The following is a 25,469-nucleotide window of genomic DNA, read 5'->3' as shown; positions in this document are numbered from 1 at the left end:
TATTGTCTTGTGGCTCCTATTGCCTCGAATACCATGACATTCCCATCACGTCCCATCAGTGTTGGTGCAGATAAGTGCTTTAAATTGTACCAAGAAGCCAACTAGGGCATAACATAAACATGTCGATCAATTGCACAAGAAATGGGGTCAAAGTTGTGAATACCTTCTCTGAAAAAATGTAATTTTTACACATGTAATTAGATAACGTTGGTAAACAACCTCTTTGACCTTTTCTATTTAAACGACCGACCTTTCGTTTGTTACACAGTATCTATCAGCTTCATTCAAACTTGGTAAGTGACTTCAGTGGCTAAATTTGTGCTACATAGGCTGTCCTAGATTGCAATGGTATTCTTCATCGTGAAGCTACTGCTCCTAATTGGTTTAATCGCTGTACAGTCAAAGGACTGCAACTATCGCTTTTGGAATGCAATATCCTGCGAGAAAATTCATTGTGCGGACCAATTGAAGAAAGGCATTCAGGAATGTATTGAGCTCGATCAGGTGCCAATTGAAGATTTCTTCGGATTGGAGATCGAGAAGAGTAAGATTGGGTTTCTTGATCCGGACACGTTTAAAGGTTACGAAAACGTGAAGATTATTCAGTTTCTTTTCAGTAATGTTTCAAATATACCTGATGGCTGTTTTAAAAACTTAAATTTGGAAACGTTCCAAATTGGCTTTAGCACAGTAGACAATATTGAAAATAAAGCGTTCGAAGGTATGTTTAATGTGAAAAGGTTTCTAATTTATGGAACCAAAGTGTCGCATTTTGCCAAGGGTGCGTTTGCCGATATGCACGCTTTGGACGAGCTCAATTTTCACAACAACGAGTTGGAGGAAATTGAAGAAGATGCCTTTGACAACTCCCCAAACATGGTCGAGCTGTATCTTTATAAAAACAAACTGGAAAAAATTCCGAAGAACTTGTTTGCGAAGCTGTTGCTGCTCGAGACAGTTTATCTTAGCGAGAACGCGTTGGTCGAGCTAGATGGTGGCCTCTTCAATGGGTTGACTAAGCTTCAAACTCTCCATCTGGAGGGCAATCGCTTGGTGACGTTACCGCCGCAAGTATTCAACGACCAAAGCTCCCTCACTGAACTGCATTTGGAGAATAACGCCATGAAAGAGATCCCCGATGGTCTCTTTGCAAAATTGCAAAATCTGAGAGACATCTACCTTTCCGGAAACAAGTTTGAAAGTCTCCCAAGCGCCATTTTTCAAAGCAACCCAGAGATAGAGACCATTGATCTTTCAGATAATCAGCTAAGACACCTGAACGGAGTATTCAAGGGGCTTTCGAAGCTGAACCACGTTAGCTTAACCAAAAACAAGCTCTCATCAATCCCTGACGGCACCTGCTCCGACTGTACCAAGTTGTTTGAACTGGACTTCACTGAAAACGAAATCGAAAAGATTACACCTGGGATCTTCACCGGTCTAAGTGAGATAAAGAGGATCACATTCGGAATAAACAAGGTGAGTGAAATCGAACCCAGCTCATTCGATGGGCTAACTAGGCTTGACAACTTGAACCTTGAGAAAAATAGGCTCAAGTCGCTTCCGAGTGGGGTGTTTGACAAGAATGTCAAGTTGGAGTCACTCTATCTTAGCGATAATCTGATCGAGCACTTAGAAGAAGGAATTTTCGAAAAATTGTCTGAACTAAGACACTTAGATTTGGACAACAACAAGATCCAGAATTTCGAATCCGGTATTTTTAAAGGTTTAAAGAACGTCCAGTTCATGTCCATCAGCAAGAATAAGCTGGACAGCATAACAGCCAACATGTTTGAAGGTTTAAGTTCTTTGACATACCTGTACATCAGCGAGAATCCCATTGAGAGTGTATCTTGCGAGGCTTTCAAGGATTTGACAGCCTTGGAGTCGCTTAAAATGGAAAATTTTAATCTTGAGGAGTTTCCTTCGGCATGTTACTCGGGTTTGAAGAAAGTGGAGTTTCTTTCAATTACCAACTCAAAACTGAAGCGCTTGAATAAAGGGATGTTTTTGGGGATGGACAAGCTGAGGACGCTGTTCCTATCAGGGAACCACATCGAGCATGTGGACGTGGGCGCGTTTGAGGGACTGGACGAAGTTGAAACGTTAAACCTGCATCAAAATCAGCTCTCAAAAGTTAAAAGGGAGATGTTCACCGGACTGCCGAAGCTCGACATGCTCGTCTTGAGCAATAACAAAATAACCTCCATCGACCCTAGCGTGTTCGAGCTGCTTCCCAAAATTGCCTACTTGTACCTGGGAGGAAACAGACTGCAACAACTCAGGGGCGATGAATTCACCACCATCCCCAACTTGAGAGTCTTGCATCTTTCGGAGAGCGGCCTCAAAGGCTTGCCAACTGAGATCTTCAAGCCATTAACGTCGCTTACAACGTTAAATCTAGCCTTAAACCAACTGGGGACGTTACAGAAGGGTTCGATACCCTCCATACCCCATCTGGAATATTTGAACTTGGAAATGAGCGAAATTGATGATATCAAACCGGGTACGTTCGAAGACTTCGAGTCGCTTCTGGAATTGGACTTGCCCAACAACACCTTAAAGGTTGTAAACGGGGAAATGTTTAAAGGGCTTAGAAAAATGTACGCCCTCGACCTTCAGAACAATGAAATAGGTGACTTTAATCCGGAAGTCTTCGACAATCTACCCCAACTGACACGTGTACGTCTGGAAGGCAACAAGATCAGCGCCAACGTTATGGATGCCATAAGGAAAAGGTATCCTGAACCAGATCCCACCATTCTAAACTAAAAAAATGTACTTGTATTTAATAAAACCCTCCTTTTGTTGTTTCTGTTTCCCTCTGTTTTGTTATATCTCTCGTCTCTCTCTCTTTTTCAATGCTTCTAATGCTTTTTCATATGATCTATGCTTTTTAATTTATTGTCACATACTATACATTTGCTTTCTTCTTCTCATAATCATTTCGCCCTTCTTGTAGATGTTTTAGCAATCACTCTGTTAGCTCCCTACATCTAATATCCCACACGAAATTTTACAGTTTCTTCCACTGCTGTTCCAATTCTTCCTTGGTTGCTTTTTTCATACTTTCTCCTTTCTAAGTTTTGAGGATGTGGGGGTGGTGATTCTGATAGAGATAATGAATGATGGGGAATGTTCGGGATGGAGATATTGAGAGTGAGGAGTACATGGGAATGTCTTCAGCATTTTAGAGAAGCAAAGAAATCCCATGAATCAGAAGAAACGGAAGACCTCCATAGAATTCAACGTATAGAGTCTGTAACCAAAGTAGGCTGACCCCTGTAGCTTTCGTAAAATTGACGGCTTGGATATAAAACTTCGATGAGCGCTATTGCCAGTAGAATTCAAAAAAAAATGTACAGGGTGGAACACTTATGAGAAGCATATGAGAAAAAAAATCGTCAGACTTTAATAATCTACAAGAAAGAAAATACTTAAAGAATTCGAATAAAAGCATTTGTGTACTTAACCTACTTTTAATATAGCATTACACAAACTATTGACCGCGGGGTCGCGTCCAATTTTTAGTTTTTCGCGGTAAATGCGCCAGTGCCTTTCACGACACTCCATTCATTCGTATAAGCAACACAAACTGGCTTCATTCAAATACAAGTTGACTCAGGGGAGAGCATTCCTATTTACACATGAAACTGACCGCATTGTTAGCATAAGTTTGTTTTAGCTTGGCATTTCTTTTTCTTGACGAGAAAGGCTAATAAGCGGTTCAAGTGCCTTCTGGGGAATAAATTCTAGCAATTTTTAAAGTGGTCTAAAGCAATCTGAACTCGATGTTGCTTCTAAAACGTGCCCGTTATTTATTATTCGAAATGTCAATGTGGGAAACCTATTACAATCGTAATGTGCACCACCTCGTAACACGCCAATAAGTGAGCATGATCGTTTACCGCAAGGACCCACTCACGCACATTCTTACAAACTGACTGGTACAAAATTGCATGGTCTTAACAGTCTTGAGAGCAACAGTTTCAGAATCCTCGAGAGACAGTGCCGTTAAAAAGTTTTGTAAATACCAGGATTCACTAAAACCTTAAGGATGTTCAGAGCCCTGGGAGCCTTCAAAAATTTCCCCCGGCTTCTTTAAAATGAATTGCCAAATTTCGTAATGTCAAAGATCATGGAGGCTTGGAACGTTGTGAATTTTTGGTCTTAGAAGTTTCAGGCCTGATTCGGGATTTTAAAACTCTTGAATATCCTCAATGTTTCAAGGTTTCGAAAGCCCAAAATGCCTTGAAAGCGTTAAAACTCTACTTACAGATGAAACCATGAAAATGTTAAATGCCTTAAGGCTTCAGAGTGTTGAGTGACGTATTTAAAGATTTTAGTGCTTCTTAAACATTCTTCAATGTTCGCTAAAATGTTTGGACCTTAAAGTCCAAAAAATTGGGAGGCTTTGGAAGATATTGATAGTTTCTAGAGGGATTAATAAGTTTTGCAAAACCTTAGCACGCCTTATGAAGGTTTGAAACACTTGTCTTGCAAATTTATAAACCATTAAATGACTTTTTTATGAGACCTTAAGAGTCTCTAAGGGTTCTCGAAACCCCCAAAGCTCTTTAAGGGGTTTCGATGCTTGTGAGTCTTTAAAATGCTTCTCCTTCATTATTAGTCAACATTCCAAAAGCTGATGGTCCTTCTGGAAACAGGGTTAATTGAAGTTTGACCTTTGTTGACCTTCAAAATAAACTACCGCAAAAAATGGAGCTTTAATAACCTTGAAAATGCCATATGAGTATATGACACAACGAAAAATGGGGTCATTGACCTTAAGAATGAAATAATATATGACAAAAAGGTCATTCTACTTTGATGACCTTAACATGACGTTACAGAAATGGAGTCATTGCCCTTTAATGACCTTGGGAGTAAAATTTGGCACACCATGACCTTTTGTAACCTCGAAAAATTTTACAAAAGGATTGGGTCACTGACTTAGCATAACTGCAAATTTCCTTGAGGATCCCCTTGACCTTGACCAGAAGAGGACGAGCAACCTTGAACGGGTTCAGGATCCGCATTATATATCTACTAACCGCTCTAAGGAGTTCCTAGATTTTTACGTTCTTTGATATTCTTCGCCTTCTGCGAAAGCTCCAAATTTTCTACATTCTGCAAGTCATCCTGCTTTCCAGTTCTGGAAACTCCCCATCATCCTGATCATCCGCACCGTCCACGTCATCTAGATAATCACCATCATCCTCATCATCTTCATGATACCCATTATCCTGATTACCGTCCCCATCTTCCTATAGCGTTCCTCAATCATGAAGATTGCCGCCTCCTCTCTCCCAATCCCCCCCTTTTCATCATCGTGCTCATTAAACCTTCATTGTTCCCATCAACCTCATGTTTCTATGTGTCAGCTCTTGCCATTATTATCTTTTGCATCACTTTCATTACTCTTCATTCATCTTCACCTTCTCCATAAACGACATCTTGCACATTCATTAGTTTTTATAGTTATACTATTTATTGTCTTCATTTCCGATACCGTTCTCATTGTGGACATGGTCCTCACCTTGCATCATCGCCTTTGTCACTTTTTTTCATTTTTCCATTTCATCCTCTTAGTTCTCTTTATCGTCTTCATTTTTTCTATAGCCTTCCTCGCCTTAACTATCTTTCATACCATTTATAACTTCCCCATCTTCGTCTCCCCTTGCTCACCTCTTTTTTTCTTCGAAATCTTTCTTATGAACACAACCAGGTGATATCAGGGAAACCTTGTACGGTACAAAAACCCTGACATAGCCCGGATAAATACAGGAACTAGGATTTAGAAATTTGTGAAATAGAAGTTACTGTTTGCTAACTAATATTTAATGCATCCGCAAATCTGTCAAATGAAACTTGTTACATATACGAATTCTTATATTACTAAAGTAACCACCCACCTCTCTTACTGCTGTGACTGGTAAAAGTGGACCACAATAATTATCTATTTCTCTTTCCAAATGAATAAGATTACAAATAAGTTGCTTACTTTTCCTTGGTAAACCCGATGGCATTTTTGGGTTATACAACTTTTGGCGCAGAATATCGCAGAGGGACGTTATGCTTCTATAATATTGCTCGTTATGAAATTAAAGGTTTTATTGGCTAATGCAGTCATCACAAGGGTGTCTTGAACACTGAATGAAATACTACTGAACATAGGTGTCTGCCTATAAAGTCAATTGAATGGTATAGTGAAAAAACTCACCGCTTTTTCCTTTGTTTCAGGTAGGAGAAGCCAAAACTTCGCCAGAGCTCCGTCATAAAAGGTAAACTAGAAATTCGTCTCATGCTGCTGACAGCATCAAATTTAACGTAGCGGAAGTGAGTAAAACTTTCCGATAATACGAAAAGTTTTATTGGCGAACATGTGCGTTACAAGCGAGTTTTTTTATGTGAAATGTGTCAGTATTAAACCAACGTAGTTATACATTTACGTTTCTACTCGTACAAACAGTCCTCCATCTTGAGGTTTTTAGCTTTGCAGTTTCCATTTTAAAATTAACTCTCAAATTTTTGTTCGGCGCATTTAAATTCTATAGAGCGTTGTTTTCATTATTGGTTCTTAGCTACCAGTAAAAATATAACAAAAGGGAAAAATGGTAAATGTCGCGAGAGAAGGAAAAAAGGGAGAAACAAAACAAGGCCGACTAAAGGATCCTTGTTCTGGTCTGGGGAGTCAAAAGGGAATAAAACAGTTCCACGACGTAAAAATCGTCGTTGCTACACAGCACCAATTCGTAACAATTAGAGCATTGTTCTGCTGAATTAAAATCAATTAATATTCCCTTGAGTTTTCGAAGGGGTGTCGAGTTCGGAGCGGAAAAAAGTACAGATGTGCTTAGCGAGCTCCTCGTTAATTTTGAAATGCGAGGCTAAATTGAAACTTACATTCAAACCCAAGCGAAATTTGTCTTTATCAAGACACGCGAGAATTGAATTAAATTGTGAAGAGGTCAAGAAAATGTAGCAATCAAATCAACAGGACAACGAGGTGCAAGCTAAAATTAAATTGAACTAAAGAGGAAAAGCTAGAATAGAGGTACGCAGGTCACGAGGGACAATTAACCAGGTAGACTGGATCAGAGCTGAGCAGAATACTTTCAAAAAGTATTTGAATACTAAATACTTTTACGTCCAGCACAAGCGAATACTAGATACAGATACATTGAAAAGTATTCAAATACTTTAAAAAATAAGTACTACCTTTTTTTGAGGCCGGAAAAAATTGTCTGAGATCGTCCGGGAAAAAACATTTTCTTATAGAATTTGTCCCGTCGAATCCATAATTTCAAACAGTTTGAAGATTGGGCTACTAGATCAAAAGTTACAGCCCTTTGAATTTTCTTTCGAAATTAGTTTCTAGTCTATAACTTTTGATTGAGAAGTCTGATCGAAAAAGTACGAATCTAGGGGGAAACAAGTATCATTTTTGGTGTACACCAAAAATTCAAATTTAAATTAATTCAAACTAATTCACGTTAATTTAAATTAATTCACGTTATTTCAAATGAATTCACGTTAATTCAAATTAATTCACGTTAATTCAAATTAATTCACGTTAATTCAAATTAATACACAGTAATTCAAGTTAATTCACGTTAATTCAAATTAGTTCACATTAATATACGTTAATTCAAATTAATTCACGTTAATTCAAAATAGTTCATGTAAATTAAAACTAATCTCTACAATTTCTGAGAGGGAAGCACATTGAGATCCCATGAACTACGATAGAGTCGCAACTTTGGACCAATTGAGGACATTTCTTTACATTGAGAGATCGACTGCATTAACGATCCTCGAGATAGTTCATAATTTTGTATTGCTGTCTGTCTCGTGTGCACAATAACTTCGTGTAGCCTACATACAAAATTTCATGTAATTCGGTTGATAAATAACGGAGATGTCAAAAGGGCCTTCCTTATTTTTTGGCCTACTTTGCCAGTTTATGAACTCCTATCTTCAAATTTGATAAGGAATGCACCTGTAAAATTTTATCATATTGGTCCACCTGTTCTCTTTTAAATCGATGGATATGAAACCATCGAGCGATCGGACGATTGGAAGAAAACATAATCGTCTCGTATAAAACTCGACGCTAATATAAAAGTGGCCGCCATTTTGTTTCAAAAGGTGTAAATTCACAAATTTGTACGAGATATTTAAGAGTTATAAAGTTTGGTCAAAAAACGGTTTATAATTACGAAAGTTGTTTCTTGGAAGTGATATAGAAATGCAAACAAATTCAAATTAGTTCGGGTCAATTCATAATAATTCACGTTAATTCAAATTAATTCAGGTTAATTCAAATTAATTCACGTTAGTTCAAATTAATTCACTTCAAAATTCAAATTAATTCATGTTAATTCGCGTTAATTCAAATTAATTCACGTTAATTCAAATTAATTCACGTTAGTTCATATTAATTCGCTTCGATTCAAATTAATTCGCGTTAATTCAAATTAATTCACGTTAATTCAAATTAATTCACGTTAATTCAAACTAATTCACGTTAATTCAAATTAATTGTAAGGGGTGTACACAAAAATTCCAAGTTGTTTCCCCCTAGGTACGAATTGTTTTGGATTCTACGCACCAAAATTAATATGAAAAAGTGTTTTCCCGAGAAATTTTGGTGCAGTCGATTTTTGGTAAAAAAGGAAGGTTATACACTGCCTTTTTTTGAGGCCCTAAAAAACTGCCTCAGAACGACCCGGAAAAAAAATTTCCTTTTAGAATGTGGCCTGTAGAATCCATAATTTCAAACAGTTCCAAGATTGGGCTACTAGTTTAATTGTTACAGCCCTTTGAATTTTCTTTCGAAATTGGTTTCTAGTCTATAACCTTTGATTGAGAAGTTTGATCGAAAAAGTACGAATTGTTTTGGATTTTACGCACCAAAATTAATAAGAAAAAGTGTTTTCCCGAGAAATTTTGGTGCAGTCGATTTTTGGTAAAAAAGGAAGGTTATACACTGCCCTTTTTTGAGCCCCGAAAAAAAATTGTCTCAGATCGACCCGGAAAAAAATTTTTCTTATAGAATGTGGCCTGTAGAATCCATAATTTCAAACAGTTCTAAGATTGGGCTACTAGTTCAAAAGTTACAGCCCTTTGAATTTTCTTTCGAAATTGGTTTCTAGTCTATAACTTTTTATTGAGAAGACTGATCGAAAAAGTACGAATTGTTTTGGATTCTACGCACCAAAATTAATAAGAAAAAGTGTTTTCCCGAGAAATGTTGGTGCAGTCGATTTTTGATAAAAAAGGAAGGTTACTGCCTTTTTTGAGCCCCGAAGAAAAAATTGTCTCAGATCGACCCGGAAGAAAAATTTTCTTATAGAATGTTCAACAACATGAACTCAAGGAATTCGCCGAGAACATCGCCTAGCTTAGCCCAATGGAGAGGAATGCGCAAATGTTTAGGCACATAAAAAAACAGTACGAGGAAACAAGGGCGAACCAAAAAATATGCACCAATGGGAGAAGCTCCAGAAAGAGAAACAAGGCGCACAGATTCAGATAATGGAGGCGTCTACCCCACGATAGAAAAGGTGATGGAGATAATAGGAAAACTGAGAAAGGGGAAAATGCCGAATTGCTGCAATACGCATCAGAATTACTAATAAAGAAACTACACGAATTAATTCAGGGGGTATGGACCAGGAACCCAAGGAATGGCAGCAGACAGTGTAGAATCCTATCCCAAAATGGAAGGACGGTTACAGGAGAATTGGGGAGATTGGAAGAGTGGAGCAGTTACAAGCACAAAATGAAAAAAGAAAGCACTAGAGGTGGGAGAAGAATCAGCCGGCAGTACAAGCAGCGAAAAGGAGAAGGAGGAGGATTCAGAAAGGGAGGCTGGGAGATGACAACAATAAGGAAGGGAGAAACAAGAAAGAAGGTGAAATCAATGGATGAAAGCATCGTGAACTAATGGAACGAAGGGGGAGAGACTATCAACAGGAAGCAGAGTTTCCTCTAATGCAGTTATACATGTGGCCGTATATACAAAATTTACCACATTGTTTGGCATATGTCACGGCCCGGCGTAATGTCAACAAAAGTGGTGGAGATGCACCCCTGTTAGTTCCTACCGGGGACGCATCCCCGCGACAGTCGACTAAATTCTGGGAGAGGCGGCTACGCCTGGCATATACCAAAGTATCAATTAATGTTCCTTGATTTTTCGGGACACATTACCCGAAAGATGAGTTTTATTGCAAGTGACACTTACTCGCCTGATGTCCTGTTTTCAAGCACCTATAACAAGCGCCCTTGTCGATCAATGTCTTGTCCCTCTAATGGCATTTGTTTTGCTTTAAAACAATCGGGACTAGTGTGCTTGTGTGAATTTATAGGAACTAAAAAAGTTTTCGAGATTCGAGTTCAATTTTTAAAAATTTGAAAATAAATTAGCAAAGGATTTGCGGTAAAAACACCATTCCGCCCAGATACACGAATAAGTGATGCGATAATTACATCAAAGTATTACATTTATCAACTTTTTGATATGAACAAATCCGCTACTTGCGTTATCGTCAACAAACAAGTTTCCCAACCCTTTTTTTTACTTTAAGAAGCGGCCCTGCTCTCCCGTGCTCACAGTTCTGGTGAGTTATCGTGTACGTTGGGTGAGTAGCATTCCTATTGGTTCTTTAAGCTAACTAAGGTACGCAAATAGTTTACAATGGGATCACTTGTGAAGCTGTTGCTCCTTATTGGATTGGCCGGTGTGCAATGTAATGTATGCAACTTTCGCTATTGGAAGGGTATGACGTGTGAGGGTATCAGCTCCTTGGGCCAATTGAAAACTGGCATCCAGCAATGCATCGAAGAGGACAAGGTGGCAATGGAAGACTTCGACAGTTTGGAACTTGAGAAATGCGAGATTGGATTCCTTGAACCCAACACTTTTGAAGGTTACGAGCATTTAAAAGTTCTAAAATTCAGTACTAGCAACATAACAAACATACCCAATGGAAGCTTCAAAAATATGAAGAATTTAGAAGAATTGGAAATTGGATCTAGTACAATAGGCAACATTGAAGAAAAGGCGTTTGGGGAAATGTTCGGTGTAAAAAATCTTCTAATCTACAATACCAAAGTACCCCACTTTCCCACGGGATCATTCACCGACATGCACGCTTTAGTAGAAGTCAACTTCAATGGCAACGAGTTGGAAGAAATAGACGAAGGAGCGTTTGACAACTCGCCCAATTTAGCCAAACTGCACCTTTACGACAATAAGTTGACGAGTCTTCCAAAAACCCTACTCAGAAAACTGACTTCGCTTGAAACCCTTTATCTCAATGATAATTTGTTGGGTACGTTAGACGAAGACACGTTCAAGGGGTTGGCGAACCTGAAGACGCTCCACTTAGAAAGCAATCAGCTGCAGTCCCTTCCATTGAAACTCTTCAACGACCAGGAATCCTTAAAAGAACTGCACTTGCAGAATATCGGTTTGAAAGAGATAGCGGCGGACCTATTCGCCAACCTGAAAAATGTGAAAGATCTCTACCTTTCCCTGAACAAAATTGAAAATCTCCCCGGGGACCTTTTCAAAAAAACTCCCAGTGTGGAGACCATTGAACTTTCGGATAATCAACTTAGACAACTGGATGACGTGTTCAAAGGACTGCCTGAGCTCACCAAGGTTATGTTGAGCAGAAATCAGTTGGCCTCAATCCCCGACGGTGCGTTTTCCGGATGCCCCAAGCTCTTAGAGGTTCGCCTTTCAGGAAACGAAATCGAAAAAATCACCTCTGGGACGTTTAAAGGTTTAAGCGGGCTGAAAGAGCTCGAACTGTACTCCAACAACATGAGCGCCGTTGAGCCTTCGTCCTTTGACGACCTAACATCGCTTAAGACCTTGAGCCTTGAGAAGAATAAGCTCAAATCACTTCCTTCGGGGATTTTTGATAAAAACGCAGAGCTCGAGTCACTATATCTAAGCGAGAACGAAATCGTGACTTTGGAAAAGGGGATCTTCGACAACTTGTCCAATTTAAGGCGATTGGATCTGGATAGTAACCGGATTAAGAGTTTCGAAGGTGGCACTTTCAAAAACTTGAACCAGATCGAGTCTCTGTATATTAGTAACAATTGGCTACACAGTATCACCCCCAAGATGTTTGAAGGACTCACTTCGTTGACCTACTTCTACATTTCTAAGAATCCCATTAAAGTCATAGATTGCTCAGCCTTCCAGGAGTTATCATCTTTAAACTCTTTTACAATAGAAGATTTCCACATTGAAGCCTTTCCCTCCAGCTGCTTCTCTGGTTTGAAAAACCTGACCAGTCTCACGATTAGGAACTCCAAGCTAAGTACACTGAATAAAGGAGACTTCACCGGCTTGGACAGCTTGAAGAGTCTCTACCTGACGGAAAATCACATCAAGCACATAGAAGTAGGCGCCTTTGAGGGACTTGCACAGCTGGAAACGCTCTCCTTGAATGAAAACCATCTATCCAAAATCAAGAAGGAGATGTTTACCGGTCTGGAAAAGATCGACATGCTGGTCCTAAGCGACAACAAAATTTCCTCAATTGACTGCGATCTCTTCGACTACTTCCCAAACTTGCAATACCTGTACTTGGACGCGAACCAACTGCACAAGTTCAAAGGGGACGAGTTCGCCATGACCCCAAACTTGACCCTACTAGATTTGTCGCGCAACGCAATCAAGAGCCTCCCATCCGACATTTTCAAATCGCTAACGTCACTGACCACCCTCAATATCGATTTCAACAAACTGAAGACGCTGGAAAAGGGATCCATACCTGTTGGACCCCAGCTGGAATTCTTGAGTTTGGTTGGGAACGATATTGGCGACATCAAACCTGGTACTTTCGATGATTTTAAGGTGCTTTCGCGCCTGGACCTGGCCAATAACACCTTGAGCCATATCGAAGCCGACACTTTCAAGGGTCTTGCCAATTTGTACGCCCTCAATCTACAGTTCAACGAAATTTCCGATTTCAATCTGAACATCTTCAAGGATCTTCCTAAACTGGAGCAGGTTCCATTAGAAGGTAACAAGCTGGCTGCTTCCGTTCTCGAGGAAATCAAAAAGAAGTATCCCGCTCCCGAATTCACTATTTTAAATGCTCACTAAGTGCGTAATTTCTACTTGTAATAAAGTCTCTTTCATTGGTACCTTTTTCAGTACTGGAACTTGGTTTTAGGGCACATTGTCAATCAGCTGAGCAGCAGAGGCTTGTTCAAGAGCAGTTAAGGCTTCCATTAGGGAACTGAGCCTTTAAGGCCCTTTGGAAGACTTCAAAAATCGTTTAACCAATTTGAAAACCTTTAAGAGTCGAGCCTTTAAGGCTTCTTTAAACTCGAAGAGCCCTTGTTTCAGCGAGCCCTTAACGATGCTTTAAAAGTCAATATGTATTTTTGAAGGGCCTTTGTAGATATCTGAAAGTTTCTTAAACCTGTATCAGTCATCAAATGTGTTTCAGTTCCCTTGAGAACCTTTAGCTGACCTTTCAGAAGGTCTTTAATAGTGTGACCTGACCCACAAGAACAAGAGAACGCATTTCCCTAAAGCTGTCATAATTCATTAGTACACTGGAGGGTATTCCATGGGTCCGTTAACTTGGCCCCCCCACCGAGAGATTTGATAGTCGTATTATTTTGAAATGAATGCGCTCGTTATGCGCTCATATGCGCCACCGATAATAACTCTTGCGTCATTATCGTTTTTTAGAAATCCGAAAAAACATTGGGGGGGGGCAAGTGAACGTAGCCCCCCCCCGTACGTATTTTGTCGCTTGTAACTAGGTCACCTGATACATTTGGTTATGCGCTCAATTGCGCCACTTGAATTAAAGCTAGCGCCATTACGGTTAAGCCATACAAAATTTTTAAAAAGTGGGGGGGGGCTAACTTAACGTTTTCAAAAGTTACGTTTTTTAACATGTTTTTTCTACTACATCGTACCTTTCATCATGCGCTAAAATGCGCCGTAAACAAAAATCTTGGCGCCATTATAGTGTTTCAGAAACACTATACAGGGTGTTTTTAAAAATTTGTATTTAGGAGTTACTCCGAAGGCCGAATCGATGTAAAATATTTTCAAAATGGACGCACTTCCGGAAATAACTTTTGAAAACGCTAAGTTAGACCCTCCACTTTTTAAAAAATTTTTATGGCTTAACCGTAATGGCGCTAGCTTTAATTCAAGTGGCGCAATTGAGCTCATAACCAGATGTATCAAGTGGCACAAATACCGGTAGCAAAATGCGTTATGGGGGATTCCGTTCACTTGGCCCCCCCCCCAAATATATTTAAGGATATCCAAAAAACAATAATGGCGCAAAGATATCTTTTTACGGCGCATTTCAGCGCATACCTGAGAGTACAATTTCGTATGAAAAGATGTTAAAAAAAAGTAACTTTTAAAAACGTTAAGTTGGCCCCCCCACTTTTTGAAAATTTGTCACGGCTTAACCGTAATGGCGCTAGCTTTAATTCAAGTGGCGCAATTGAGCGCATAACCAAATGTATCAGGTGACCTAGTTACAAGGGACAAAATACGTACTGGGGGGGGGGGGCTACGTTCACTTGGCCCCCCCCCCCCAAATGTTTTTTCGGATTTCTAAAAAACGATAATGGCGCAAGAGTTATTATCGGTGGCGCATATGAGCGCATAACGAGCGCATTCATTTCAAAATAATACGACTATGAAATCTCTCAGTGGTGGGGGGGGGGGGGCAAGTTAACGGACCCGTATTCCATATCCTCCAGACCACCCCGATTTGGTCCGATTCATCCTTAACACCGGAAATAGCACTTAGGACTGAACGTTTTGAGGAAGAACTTATCACCGGGGCGGTCAGGGGTTTGGACACCCCAGTATATGAATGTATTACGATATGACCTTCGGTGAGAAATTTTGTATCAGGAGAATATGATGTGCGAGCAAGTGATTGAAGGGTAGGTTTAAGTGTTAATGAGGTTAGGTTAGAGTAGTAGTTAGGTTAGGTCCTTCAATCGCCTCCTCGCACATTATATTCTCCTGATACAAGATTTCTCACCTAACCTAACTAGCACTTTAACCTAACCTCACTCATAATTTAAAATAACCTTCAATCACCTACTCGCACATTATATTCTCCTGAAACAAGATTTCTCATCTAACCTAACTAGCACTTTAACCTAACATCATTAATACTTTAACCTAACCTTCAATCACCTCCTTGCACATTATATTCTCCTGATACTAGATACTAACTATAGTTAGGTTATAGTGCTATAGCACTATAACCTAACCTCACTCATAATTTAAAATAACCTTTAAACACCTCCTTGGACATATATTCTCCTGATACAAGATTTCTGACCTAACCTAACTAGCACTTTAACCTAACCTCACTCATAATTTAAAATAACCTTCAATCGCACATTATATTTTCCTGATACAAGGTGTTTCACCTAACCCAAGTAGCACTCTAACGTAACCTCACTAATACTTTATCCTAACCTTCAATCTCCTCGCACATTATGTTCTCCTGGTACAATATTTCTCACCTAAGTTAACTAGCACTCTAACCTAACCTCACTAACACTTTATCGCAACCTTCAACCTCCTCGCACATTATATTCTCCTGATACAAGATATCTCACCTAAAGTCATAATAAATTCGTATACTGGGGTATCCATTCCCCAGACCACCACCCCCCCCTTTCCCCAGTAATAAATTCTACTGCCTCAATCCTAAGTACTCTTTCCAGTAATTATGATGTTAAGGATGAACAATACCAAACCGGGGGGGTCTGGGGGTTATGATCTACCCCCCGGCCCCAAAGAACAAGAGATCACATTACCCTAAAGCTGTCATAATTCATTCGTACACTGGAGGGTATTCCATACCCTCCAGACCCCCTCCGATTCGGTATTGTTCATCTTTTAACACCATGACTACTGGAGAGAACACTTAGGACTGAACGTTTTGAGGTAAAACTTATCACCGGGGAGTCTGGGGTATGGACCCCCAGTATACGAATTTATTGTGATCATTAGTGAGAAATCTTGTATCAGGAGAATACAATGTGCGAGGAGGTAGTTGAAGGCTAGGTTAAAGAATTTCTGAGGTTAGGTTAGATTGCTAGTTAGGTTAGGTGAGAAATCTTGTATCAGGGGAATATAATGTGCAAGGAGATTAGGTTTAAGTGTGAGGTTAGGTTTGAGTAGTAGTTAGGTTAGGTCCCTCAAGCACCTCTTCGCACATTATATTCTCCTGATACAAGATTTCTCACCTAACCTAACTAGCACTTTAACCTAACCTCACTCATATTTTAAAATAACCTTCAATCACCTCCTCGCACATTATATTCTCCTGATACAAAATATCGCACCTAACCTAACTATCACTCTAACCTAACCTCACTAATACTTCATCCTAACCTTCAATCTCCTCGTACATTATATTCTCCCGATACAAGATGTTTCACCTAAAATCATAATACATTCGTATACTGGGGTGTCCATTCCCCAGACCCCCCCCCCAAGTTTCAGCCACTAAGTACTCTTTCCAGTAATTATAATGGTAAGGATGAACAATACCAAACCGAGGGGTCTGGGGGTTACGGACCACCCCCCGGCTCCAAAGAACAAGAGATCACATTTCCCTAAAGCGGTCATAATTCATTCGTACACTGGAAGGTATTGGAATACCCTCCAGAACCCCCCGATTCGGTATTGTTCATCCTTAACACCATGACTACTGAAGAGAGTACTTAGGACTGAACGTTTTGAGGTAAAACTTGTCACCGGGGGGGTCTGGGGTATGGACACCCCAGTATACGAATTTATTATGACCGTAGGTGGGAAATCTTGTATCAGGAGAATATAATGTGCGGTGGGTTAAACTATGAGTGAGGTTAGGTTTGAGTGCTAATTAGGTTAGGTCCTTCAATCACCTCCTCGCACATTATGATACAAGATTTCTCACCTTACGATTGTAAGGATAACCCGTGGTTGATCACAATTTTACTTTTACCAGTGTAAATTCATTCGAATTATATTGATTTGTGTATTAATTAGTTTTAGTATCCGATTGCCTCCGTGTCACACGTTAGCATTGCTATTTCGCAATTTTTTAAGTGCAGCGTGATTTACTACCTCTTTTATTTGTTTGTTCTGTTAGTTTCTGTAACAGAGAAAGGCGTTTGGGTGGTTTAAGGCTCCCATAAACAACCTTAATGTAAGTAAGTCTTTAAAGGGCCTGGTGATATTTTGGGGAGAGATAATCAAAGGTTTTCTATAGGGTTTTCGAGGGGTTTTATCAGAAACTTAATCCCTTAAAAGTCGTAGGTCTCCTTCCGGCGAATTTTTCGTCATCTACTCGTCTCCAAATCTACATCCGGGGAAACCACGGTTAATGTGGGGAATAGTTTGCAAGTTTTGCAGTTTGAAGTGTGCAAGTAAGGTTTATATTTACAACATAAAGAATGTAATCAACATTTTCTAAAAGTGGCCTTCTAATTAGCGGAGTTACAAGCAAATCATAATACTAGATAAGTGCGTTATCAGCCATAAACAAACTCCACAACCTTCTCCTATTTAACCTACCGACAATACCCTTGGTGCACTTAGTGCTCGGATCATACTTTGTAAGTTCAATTACCATCCCCTTTAATCTGAATAGATTTTATTAGTTTACCATGGCATCATTCCTGAAGCTGTTGCTCCTAATTGGATTGGCTAATGTGCAATCGAAGCACTGCAATTACTATCGCACTTCGAAGTCAGTACGCTGTGAAGATATCAATTCCTTGGACCAAATGAAGGAGGGTATTCACGAATGCATTGAGCGCGATAAGGTTTCTCCTGAAGATTTCATTGGATTGGAGTTGGAGAGGAGTAAGATTGAATTTCTTGGTCCATTTGAGCCCTACGAGCATGTGAAGGTTATAAGGTGTAATTCTTGCGATATCGCGAATATACCTGAGGGCAGTTTTAAAAATTTAAAAAACTTGGAGGCACTCCTCATTGAATTAGGTACAGTAGACAATATCGAAGATAGGGCGTTTGAAGGCATGTTCAACGTATCCACATTTTTAGTTTCTGGCGCTAGAGTGTCGCGCCTTTACAAAGAATTGCTGGCCGACATGCGTGCTTTAACAGAAGTTAGCCTCTACAATGGCGGGTTGGAGGACATCGAAGAACGCGCCTTTGACAGTTCCCCAAATATGATCCGGTTGCGTCTTCAAGAAAACAAACTTGAAAGACTACCTAAAGGGCTGTTTGCAAAATTGCTGTCGTTGGAAACAGTTGATCTTAGCGAGAATGCTTTGGTCGAGTTACAGAGTGATACCTTCGAAGGATTAACTAACCTCAAAACAATTCGTCTGCAGGGCAACCGCTTGGAAACGTTACCCTCGCACCTGTTCCACGACCAGGGCACCTTAACAGAGCTGCACTTAGAGGACAACTGTATGAAAAGTATACCCGATGGGCTGTTTGGTAACCTAAAAGGCCTTCAAGATCTCTACCTATCCAGGAATAAGCTTGAAAGTCTCCCAGGCGACCTATTCGGAAACTGTCCGGAAATAGAAACCATCGAACTCTCAGATAATCAGCTGAAAAATCTGGACGGACAATTCAAGGGACTGTCAAAGCTCAGCCGAGTTACCTTAACGAAAAACAAGCTCACGTCAATTTCCGACGGCACCTTCGCCAACTGCTCCAAAATTACCGAGCTCGACTTTACAGAGAACGAACTCGAGAAGATCACATCGGGGATGCTCGCAGGTCTAAGCAAGTTGGAGAAGGTCACCTTTCACGCCAATAACGTGAGCGTAATCGAGCCGAACTCATTCGATGGGCTAAGCGAACTGGGCAGTTTGAACCTGGAGAATAATAGGCTTAAGTCGCTTCCGCGTGGAGCTTTCGACGGAAACGCGAAGCTGGTATCGCTGTCCCTGAGCAGGAATGAGATCGACCGTTTGGAAAAGGGGATCTTCGACAACTTGTCCAATCTGAAACGCTTAGACTTGAACTACAACAAGATTGGGAATTTGGAGCCTGGGGTTCTGAAGAATTTGGGAAAAGTTGAACACCTACATCTTACCGACTGTCAGCTGAGCAGCATAACTGCAAGCATGTTCGAGGGGTTAAGTTCGCTGAAATTCCTTTACATCGCGAAAAACTCCATTGGGCGGATGGACTGTGGGGCTTTCAACGATTTACCATCCCTAATTGTGCTCAAATTGGAGAATATTAATGTTGAAGAGCTCCAATCCGGTTGCTTCTCGGGCTTGAGGAACTTAGAGTTTCTCACAGTGGGCAAATCCAAACTGAAGCGGCTGACTAAAGGACTCTTTGCAGGACTGGACAGGTTGATATCTCTCACTCTGTCAGAGAACCTGATCGAGCACGTAGACCAAGGCGCTTTTGACGGACTGGCCGAAGTTCGGACGTTAATCTTGCGCGAAAATCGCCTGTCGGAAATAAAACGTGACATGTTCATGGGTCTTCAAGAGGTCGACATGGTCGAATTGGACAGCAACAATCTCACCTCAATCGACCATCGCGGATTCGAGCTTCTTCCCAATTTGCGCCACCTAAGCCTCGATGGAAATAAACTTCACCCGTTGAGGGGGGACGAATTTACCACCGCTCCCAACTTGGCCGACTTGAGCTTGTCGAATAACGGCATCGAAACTCTGCCCTCCGACATTTTCAAGCCGCTAACGTCACTTTTGTCGCTTAATTTGGGTTACAACAAGTTGGGGACATTACAGAGGGGTTCGATACCGGTCGTCCCTCGATTGGAAGAATTAAGCTTGGGCGGCAACGGAATTGCCGATATCAAACCGGGTACTTTCGAGGGTTTTGGGTCAGTTTTAATATTGCGATTGACTGACAACCCTTTACGACATGTCAGCGGGGACATGTTCCAGGGACTTACAAAAATGTACTTACTTGACCTGGGGTCTAACGCAATAAGTGATTTGGACACGGACGTTTTCGAAAATCTACCCGCGCTGTCTCGTGTGATCTTGGAAGGCAACAAAGTCGATGCTAAGGTTATGGACGCAATGAAGAAAAGGTACTCCTCAGGGCCAACATACTATTACATGGAAATCTGAGCTGTAAACTTTGTTTCCTAGTAAAGTGCTACTCAAGCAGTGTCACTGATTTCATTTCATGTGGTTATTGCTAAAACCTAAAATGCTAGTCCTAATGAACCAAAAAAGCACCGCACATACTAAGTCGTGTGTTCATTCGATCCCTTTAACGATTTGGAGAGAATCCCAAAACCCAAAGTTCGATTTAAGTGCTTTCAAAATTAGGTAAGTTACCTTTTTTGGAGACATTCCGCTTTATGTAAATTCATGCAAGTCGTGTGTTCATTCGATCCCTTTAACGATTCGGAGAGAATCCCAAAGCCCAAAGTTCGATTTAGGTGCTTTCAAAATTAGGTAAGTTACCTTTTTGGAGACATTCCGCTTTATGTAAATTCATGCAAGTCGTGTGTTCATTCGATCCCTTTAACGATTTGGAGAGAATCCCAAAGCCCAAAGTTCGATTCAAGTGCTTTCAAAATTAGGTAAGTTACCTTTTTGGAGACATTCCGCTTTATGTAAATTCATGCAAGTCGTGTGTTCATTCGATCCCTTTAACGATTCGGAGAGAATCCCAAAGCCCAAAGTTCGATTTAAGTGCTTTCAAAATTAGGTAAGTTACCTTTTTGGAGACATTCCGCTTTATGTAAATTCATGCAAGTCGTGTGTTCATTCGATCCCTTTAACGATTTGGAGAGAATCCCAAAGCCCAAAGTTCGATTCAAGTGCTTTCAAAATTAGGTAAGTTACCTTTTTGGAGACATTCCGCTTTATGTAAATTCATGCAAGTCGTGTGTTCATTCGATCCCTTTAACGATTTGGAGAGAATCCCAAAGCCCAAAGTTCGATTTAGGTGCTTTCAAAATTAGGTAAGTTACCTTTTTGGAGACATTCCGCTTTATGTAAATTCATGCAAGTCGTGTGTTCATTCGATCCCTTTAACGATTCGGAGAGAATCCCAAAGCCCAACGTTCGATTTAGGTGCTTTCAAAATTAGGTAAGTTACCTTTTTGGAGACATTCCGCTTTATGTAAATTCATGCAAGTCGTGTGTTCATTCGCTCCCTTTAACGATTCGGAGAGAATCCCAAAGCTCAAAGTTCGATTTAAGTGCTTTCAAAATTAGGTAAGTTACCTTTTTGGAGACATTCCGCTTTATGTAAATTCATGCAAGTCGTGTGTTCATTCGATCCCTTTAACGATTCGGAGAGAATCCCAAAGCCCAAAGTTTGATTTAAGTGCTTTCAAAATTAGGTAAGTTTCCTTTTTGGAGTTTAAGGAGTTTGATCTTAACAATTGCATCGTTTGCTTGGAATCAGAAATTTAAAGTCAGAATTATATTATTTATGTTGTGCCGGGGTGCGGATGTGTACTGACAGTAATTCATTAAAAAGCTAGTTGGAGTTGAGGTATTTCGTATACGGTCCGAAATATAATATATGGGGGCATTGCATTTATTTTTTGTGTATGGTCTTTTTTGATGGCACCAATGCACTCAGAAATATATGAAGCTATTGTCTTTTATAAACATAATTATGAGCCTAGAAATTTCGACCGGTTTAATTCAAGTATCTGTACTTGGTCCAAATCTATTTTTTAATTCTTGTTAATAACCTGTATAGATCTGCATTTTATATAAATATTTAAGCGCCTCAATGTTCTGCCGTTGGCCCTAGTCTATTTTTTAATTTCTTTTAACGATGCCCTTCCCCAAGATCGCTGCGACATTTCCAAACCTTTATTGAGAATACTATTGCTTTCAAAGGAGACTAAAGGTTCACGAAGGTCCTGAAACTTTCCTAGGGCATAGAAAGAATTCCCCATTGGTCAATTTTTGGCATCTTATTCCAGATGTTTGTAACCTTCTTTTGTTAAATCCTTCTCATTTCCTAGAGCATTTAACCTATTCTGGACGTTTTCTGGAAGGGTAGTGCCAGAGAAGACCCTCTAAACAAATTAAAAAATGCCATTAGTGCTTCCTAATGCGTTCGCATGTGCCTAGGTGTTTTCCAAGGTCAGGAGATCCTAGCCAGAAATTGCTTAGAACGCTCGGAAAAAAGGTCTAGAACATTAAGAAAAGACTAACTGTCCTGAAACGAAACCGTAAGACTATAAAGAGCGTACGAACGCACTTAAAAGGTTTCTCAAATCCTGTGGACGCTAGTCACCGTCGTTCTCATCAATGTCTTTTACGAGATAATCAAACATTTTCCGGGGCATGGCATCCCATTTCTACAGCTCTAGAGCGTTCTAAGCTTATTGTTTGAGGGCCTAAATAGAGCCCAGGAACCTTGGACTGGGTGTGGAGATGGAAAGGGCCTCACAAAGGTGGGTAACAAGTAATCAAAAACGCTCTAGGGGACGGTCTTCAGTGCAGTGGCGGATTTAAATTTTTTACGCCCCTAGGCACACCGAAAGATATGCGCCACAAAATAATCTTTAAATAACTATCTACCATTCCAATAATTTCAATTAAACATTTTTGTCATTTGTAATTTGTTAATAATAATAATCCCAAATAAAGGAAAAAAAAAAAAATAATAAAGCTTATTTAATGTTTTGTAGAACAGCCTACATACATAAGTCAATACAAAAGCAAAATAAAAATATTACAAATGTAAGAACAAACAAAATTATAACAAAAAGAACTCTGAACTGAAAAATTCCTCATACGAGTAAAACGCTTTATCAATAAGAAATGCTTTAGTTCTTGATTTGAATAAATTAAAAGGTAAAGCCTTAATATTGGGAGGAATATAATTATACATTTTTATATTGATATGATCAAAACTGTTTTGCGTCTTACTTAAACGGCAAAAAGGGACAAATGCATTTAATTTGTTGCGGGTGTCATAATTATGAACATCGCAATTTTTAACAAAATAATGTCCATTGCGCTTAACAAAACAATGACAAGTAAAAATAAAAATAGATGGAAGCGTTAATATTTGGTGATCAATGAAAGCTTGCCGACAATCATCTCTAAATGAAATGTTAGCAATAATTCTAACGGCTTAGAGCTTATTTTAAAACTTAAAATGTTACCTAAAATAAATATAGTGCAAAAAATGCCGCCCCCTAAAGCTGCCGCCCCTAGGCACGTGCCTAGTGTGCCTATATGTAAAACCGCCACTGCTTCAGTGCTGTGAGAAAACTTTTAGGGCCTTTTAGAGCTTTCTGGGGTCTTTTCTCCCTAATTAGTGCGAGTCGCAAACTCTGAAAGCAATAGTACACCTTTGGAAAATCAATGGCCACTCAGAAAGCGGGGCCGCCCTCCTAAAATACCTACCACCTGAACTGGGACCAGGACGTTAACAAGTTCAAGGGGAGGAGGTACAGAATCAGGAAAGCTTTTTTTTTTTTTTTTTTTTTTTATTGACGATTTATTTGGAGGTACATCAACCTTTGTTTTTAGCACCTTGGGGAAAGCTTTGAAACAAATGTAAAGTGTGAATTGAGTTTAATCGAGGCCTACGATACTTACAGGCCGGAGCGCTCGAAAAAGTCACGTGACGTTAGGAGTCATATGAAATACATTACGGCTTATGGAAAATCCGTGCGCGGCTCCACTATTTATTTTTTTTACTCCTGATCCGTTCAACATAGAACCACGAAATTTCAATGAGAGCTTGTCAATAGTACACACAATCAAATTATGGTGTTCGTTAATTTTTAATAACACTAAAAATAATAAATTTTTAGGTTTAAAGTATTGCAGATAAAACGATGTTAGTAAATTCGCGTTTTTCTGTCTTTACATCATCATATTTCTTTTTCTAGGAACTATATCATTATAATCCTTTCGGTGTCTTAAACTAGAATGATATGCGCCTCCAATTATGCGTATATGATGCCTAATCTGATATTAGTATAGTTTTAAAAGGCCCTACAAAATCGCGCATTTATTATCCGCGCAGAGAAAAATTCACCATGCGAGAAACTTTTTTGTTATTACTATAATTGTATCACATATACGAATGAATTGTGGCCAAAGGACACAAAAATGTTCTTCAGAAGGAATTTTTAAGAAATGGTCTCTTGTTTCCTTTTTTTCAGCAGCTGAAGTAAATAGCGCGATTTCAAGAATAAGTGAACGCGCAAAGGAATTATTATGTTTCAAATAATTGTTAGTAATCCATTTTCAAATTGTGTTTGTGAGATTCAAATTTACATTAAATTATAAAATTAAAGATATTATCAGTCAAAAGTATGGAGTATATCTTATATCTTCGTTAATATGAATTTTGCAGTACATAAAGTATTTTAGTTATACCTTCTCGTGTTAAAGTGAAATGGGAAATTTGCATTGTCCGCCTAAGAGGCCTGGTAAGTATCGTAGGCTTTCATCTTCATTCTATGAATAAATAAAAATAACCTTTTGAATAAGGAAGTTTTAAAAAATAGCATTTTCTATCCAACTTACAGCAGTTTTAGTAAAAAGTACAGCTTGTAAGGAATAGGCAGTGCCGTTTTTTTTTTTCGTTTTCAGAAGTAACTGTTGTGTCGTTTTCTAAATCTTAGAATATTTCAATACTTATATTTAACATCGCCTCATCTTCTGCTAAATTACACGACGAAACAAAATCTTTGATGCAAAATACTCCTCTTGAATCTCACAAACACAATTTGAAAATCGATTACTAACAATTATTTGAAACATAATAATTCCTTTGCGCGTTCACTTATTCTGAAATCGCGCTATTTACTTCAGCTGCTGAAAAAAGGAAACGAGAGACCATTTCTTAAAAATTCCTTCTGAAGAACATTTTTGTGTCCTTTGGTCACAATTCATTCGATATATGTGATACAATTATAGCAATAACGAAAAAGTTTCTCGCATGTTGAATCTTTCTCTGCGCGGATAATAAATGCGCGATTTTGTAGGGCCTGTTAAAACTATACCAATATCAGATTAGGCATCATATACGCATAATTGGAGGCGCATATCATTCTAGTTTAAGACACCGAAAGGATTATAATGATATAGTTCCTAGAAAAAGAAATATGATAATGTAAAGATAGAAAAACGCGGATTTACTAACATCGTTATATCTTCAATACTTTAAACCTAAAAATTAATTATTTTTAGTGTTATTAAAAATTAACGAACACCATAATTTGATTGTGTGTACTATTGACAAGCTCTCATTGAAATTTCGTGGCTCTATGTTGAACGAATCCGGAGTAAAAAAATAAATAGTGGATCCGCGCACGGATTTTCCATAAGCCGTAATGTATTTCATATGACTCCTAACGTCACGTGACTTTTTCGAGCGCTCCGACCTGTAAGTATCGTAGGCCTCGGTTTAATCTTATTTGTCAATATACATGTGTTAATTATTATTAAAGGTTATAATAACAGACCAGGTT

The 25,469-nt window shown here is 39.3% G+C and overlaps 2 protein-coding genes across 2 annotated transcripts; both read left to right on the top strand.

Moving 5' to 3' along the window:
* Positions 1-241: 241 nt before the first annotated feature.
* On the top strand, positions 242-2,813 carry LOC116165827 (insulin-like growth factor-binding protein complex acid labile subunit). Its single transcript, XM_031480514.1, has 2 exons — positions 242-293; positions 340-2,813. Exon 2 carries the CDS (start codon positions 346-348, stop codon positions 2,770-2,772), a length of 2,427 nt encoding a protein of 808 aa, XP_031336374.1. The 5' UTR covers positions 242-293; positions 340-345; the 3' UTR covers positions 2,773-2,813.
* A 7,799-nt stretch (positions 2,814-10,612) lies between these two features.
* Positions 10,613-20,165, top strand: LOC116165794 (chaoptin-like). Its single transcript, XM_031480475.1, has 4 exons — positions 10,613-10,649; positions 10,700-13,135; positions 17,548-17,643; positions 17,689-20,165. The coding sequence occupies exons 2-4, from the start codon at positions 10,706-10,708 to the stop codon at positions 20,122-20,124; spliced, it is 4,962 nt and encodes a 1,653-aa protein (XP_031336335.1). The 5' UTR covers positions 10,613-10,649; positions 10,700-10,705; the 3' UTR covers positions 20,125-20,165.
* Positions 20,166-25,469: the final 5,304 nt, after the last annotated feature.

The sequence above is a fragment of the Photinus pyralis genome, unplaced genomic scaffold, assembly GCF_008802855.1.
Source record: "Photinus pyralis isolate 1611_PpyrPB1 unplaced genomic scaffold, Ppyr1.3 Ppyr1.4_LG3a, whole genome shotgun sequence".
Taxonomy (NCBI): domain Eukaryota; kingdom Metazoa; phylum Arthropoda; class Insecta; order Coleoptera; family Lampyridae; genus Photinus; species Photinus pyralis.
The sequence above is the reverse complement of the archived record's forward strand: the minus strand, read 5'-3'. Positions and strand labels throughout refer to the sequence as shown.

Coding starts and splice junctions, on each gene's coding strand:
- LOC116165827 (XM_031480514.1), top strand. CDS start 346: ATGGTATTCTTCATCGTGAAGCTACTGCTCCTAATTGGTTTAATCGCT.
- LOC116165794 (XM_031480475.1), top strand. CDS start 10,706: ATGGGATCACTTGTGAAGCTGTTGCTCCTTATTGGATTGGCCGGTGTG. Junction 13,136..17,547: donor TCACTATTTTAAATGCTCAC/TAAGTGCGTAAT, acceptor TCATAATACTAG/ATAAGTGCGTTATCAGCCAT. Junction 17,644..17,688: donor TAGTGCTCGGATCATACTTT/GTAAGTTCAATT, acceptor AGATTTTATTAG/TTTACCATGGCATCATTCCT.